This window comes from Trypanosoma grayi (assembly GCF_000691245.1).
Source record: "Trypanosoma grayi strain ANR4 Tgr_452_V1, whole genome shotgun sequence".
NCBI lineage: Eukaryota > Euglenozoa > Kinetoplastea > Trypanosomatida > Trypanosomatidae > Trypanosoma > Trypanosoma grayi.
The window spans coordinates 8,142-10,205 of record NW_008826071.1 but is presented as its reverse complement, the minus strand read 5'-3'; the positions used below and the strand labels follow the sequence as shown (position 1 = coordinate 10,205).

At 54.3% G+C, this 2,064-nt stretch overlaps 2 protein-coding genes across 2 annotated transcripts; both read left to right on the top strand.

Moving 5' to 3' along the window:
- Positions 1–105: 105 nt before the first annotated feature.
- DQ04_04521050 (kynureninase) lies at positions 106–621 on the top strand (the record flags this gene model as incomplete). The annotated part of the gene is made up of 1 exon (XM_009313632.1): positions 106–621. One exon carries the CDS (start codon positions 106–108, stop codon positions 619–621), a length of 516 nt encoding a protein of 171 aa, XP_009311907.1.
- Positions 622–683: 62 nt separating this feature from the next.
- DQ04_04521040 (kynureninase) lies at positions 684–1,586 on the top strand (the record flags this gene model as incomplete). Its single annotated transcript, XM_009313631.1, has 1 exon — positions 684–1,586. The coding sequence occupies one exon, from the start codon at positions 684–686 to the stop codon at positions 1,584–1,586; it is 903 nt and encodes a 300-aa protein (XP_009311906.1).
- Between the last annotated feature and the right edge of the window lie 478 nt (positions 1,587–2,064).

Sequence of the window (2,064 nt, the reverse complement as noted above, 5' to 3'; positions counted from 1 at the left end):
TATATATATATATATATATATATACAGTCAACCACAAACTGACGGGAGAACAAAGAAGACTCTTACACTAAGCCATAAACGTACCACGACGACAGATAAAAAAAAATGCGCAATAACGCCGCGGAGAAACTGCTTAGCACCGCCCGTGCTGAGGGTCTCACGATCACCGAGAACGGCTTTGCAGAACACATGGACCAGATCGACCCTCTACAGAAGCACCGTGAGGCGTACCATATTCCCAAGAAGCGTGACGGCAGCGACTATGTGTACCTATGCGGCAACTCACTGGGGTTGCAGCACAAGGATGTGGAGTCCAGCGTTGGTGGGACGATGAAGAAGTGGCGGGAACTCGGCATGCTGGGGCAGTTCCAGCACCCCAACCCATGGTTCGAGTTGGACAGTCTTGGCAGAAAAGAGATCGCAACAATTGTGGGGGCACAGGAAAGCGAGGTCATCACGATGAACTCCTCCAACGTGAACATACACCTGCTGCTCATGGCGTTTTTTAGACCCAAAGGGGACCGGCGAAAGGTGCTGATGGAGACTCACGCTCCCCCCAGCATTACTCACGCNTGCTCATGGCGTTTTTTAGACCCAAAGGGGACCGGCGAAAGGTGCTGATGGAGACTCACGCTCCCCCCAGCATTACTCACGCCATTGTGTCGCAGTTGGAGGTGCGCCGCATGAATCCGGTGGAAGATATCATCTTTGTCAGCGCACCCGAGCATGAGAAGTGGGAGAGCAGCCCGGTGAATATTCCCCTGGAGCAGTTCATCTCCACCATTGAGAAGCGTGGCAACGAGATCGCAGTTATTGTGATGAGTGCGGTGCACTTCATCACAGGGCAGCTCTTTGATATACAGGCCATCGTAAAGGCGGCCCATGCGAAGGGCATCCTATTTGGCGTGGACTGCGCTGATGCTGTGGGGAATGTGCCGTTGAAACTGCACGACTGGGATGTGGATTTTGCGTTCTGGTGCACGTACAGATATCTGAACAGTGGCCCAGGTAACCTCGGTGGCGCCTTCGTGCATGCAAAGCATACAGCGGCTGGCAACGAGATGAAGATACTGCGTGGCTGGTGGGGTAATGACCGGCAGAACCAGATCAGCTTTAACCACAATTTTGAGCCCGCGGAAGGGGCTTCGGCCTTCCAGCTTAGCAACGTGCCCGCCCTCGGCATGATGGCGCTGCTCCCGAGCATCCGCCTCATGGCGCGGATTGGGATAGGTCCACTGCGTGAGAAGTCACTGCTGTTAACATCGTATATGGAGCTGCTGCTGAGCGAGCTTCTGCCACCCGGCCTGATTGAGGTCATCACACCGGTGGACCCCGACCACCGCGGAGCACAGCTGTCGATACGCATTCTGCCAAACAAGTTGGCGTCGGGGCTGGCGGCGAAGGAGGCGTACGAATGCGGCGCTGACGCTGACAGTGATTCGGACCTCGTTGGGCGGCATCTGTACGACAAGGGCGTCATTGTTGACCACCGCCCACCAGATGTGATTCGCCTGGCACCCGTTCCGTTGTACAACTCTTTCATGGATGTGCTCCTCACAGTGCGTGCCATCTCTGAATGTTTTTAGTAGGCGGACGCGGAGAAGTGAGACTGAAGAAGGGGGGGGGGGGGNGGGGGGGGGGGAAGCAAAAAGTGCAAGGAGAAACGAAAAGAAATAAAGAAAAAAAGAAACGGCTGTCGAGGATCAGAAATGAAGGAGCCGCAGCCATGTGCACACCTATGTCTATATACACAAAGGGGGGAGACACACACAGGCGCATGCACAGCCGTATATATATATATATATATATACAAACGTACACATTTTGGGAACTGACAAGTGACGAGGCGGGTGCGTATCTCTCTCTCTCTCTCCATATGTCTGTCTGTGTGCGTGTGAAGGCCGAGGAGGCACTGGGGGAGGGTCGACAGAGCGAAAAAGAAAAGATGGCTTTGTGTCTACATTGAGGGAAAGACTGGACGAGCCAGCGGAGACAATACCGCGCGGCCCTCCTGTGTGCCCAACAGCAACAACGACAAGAGAGAGAGAGAGAGAGAGAGAGAGA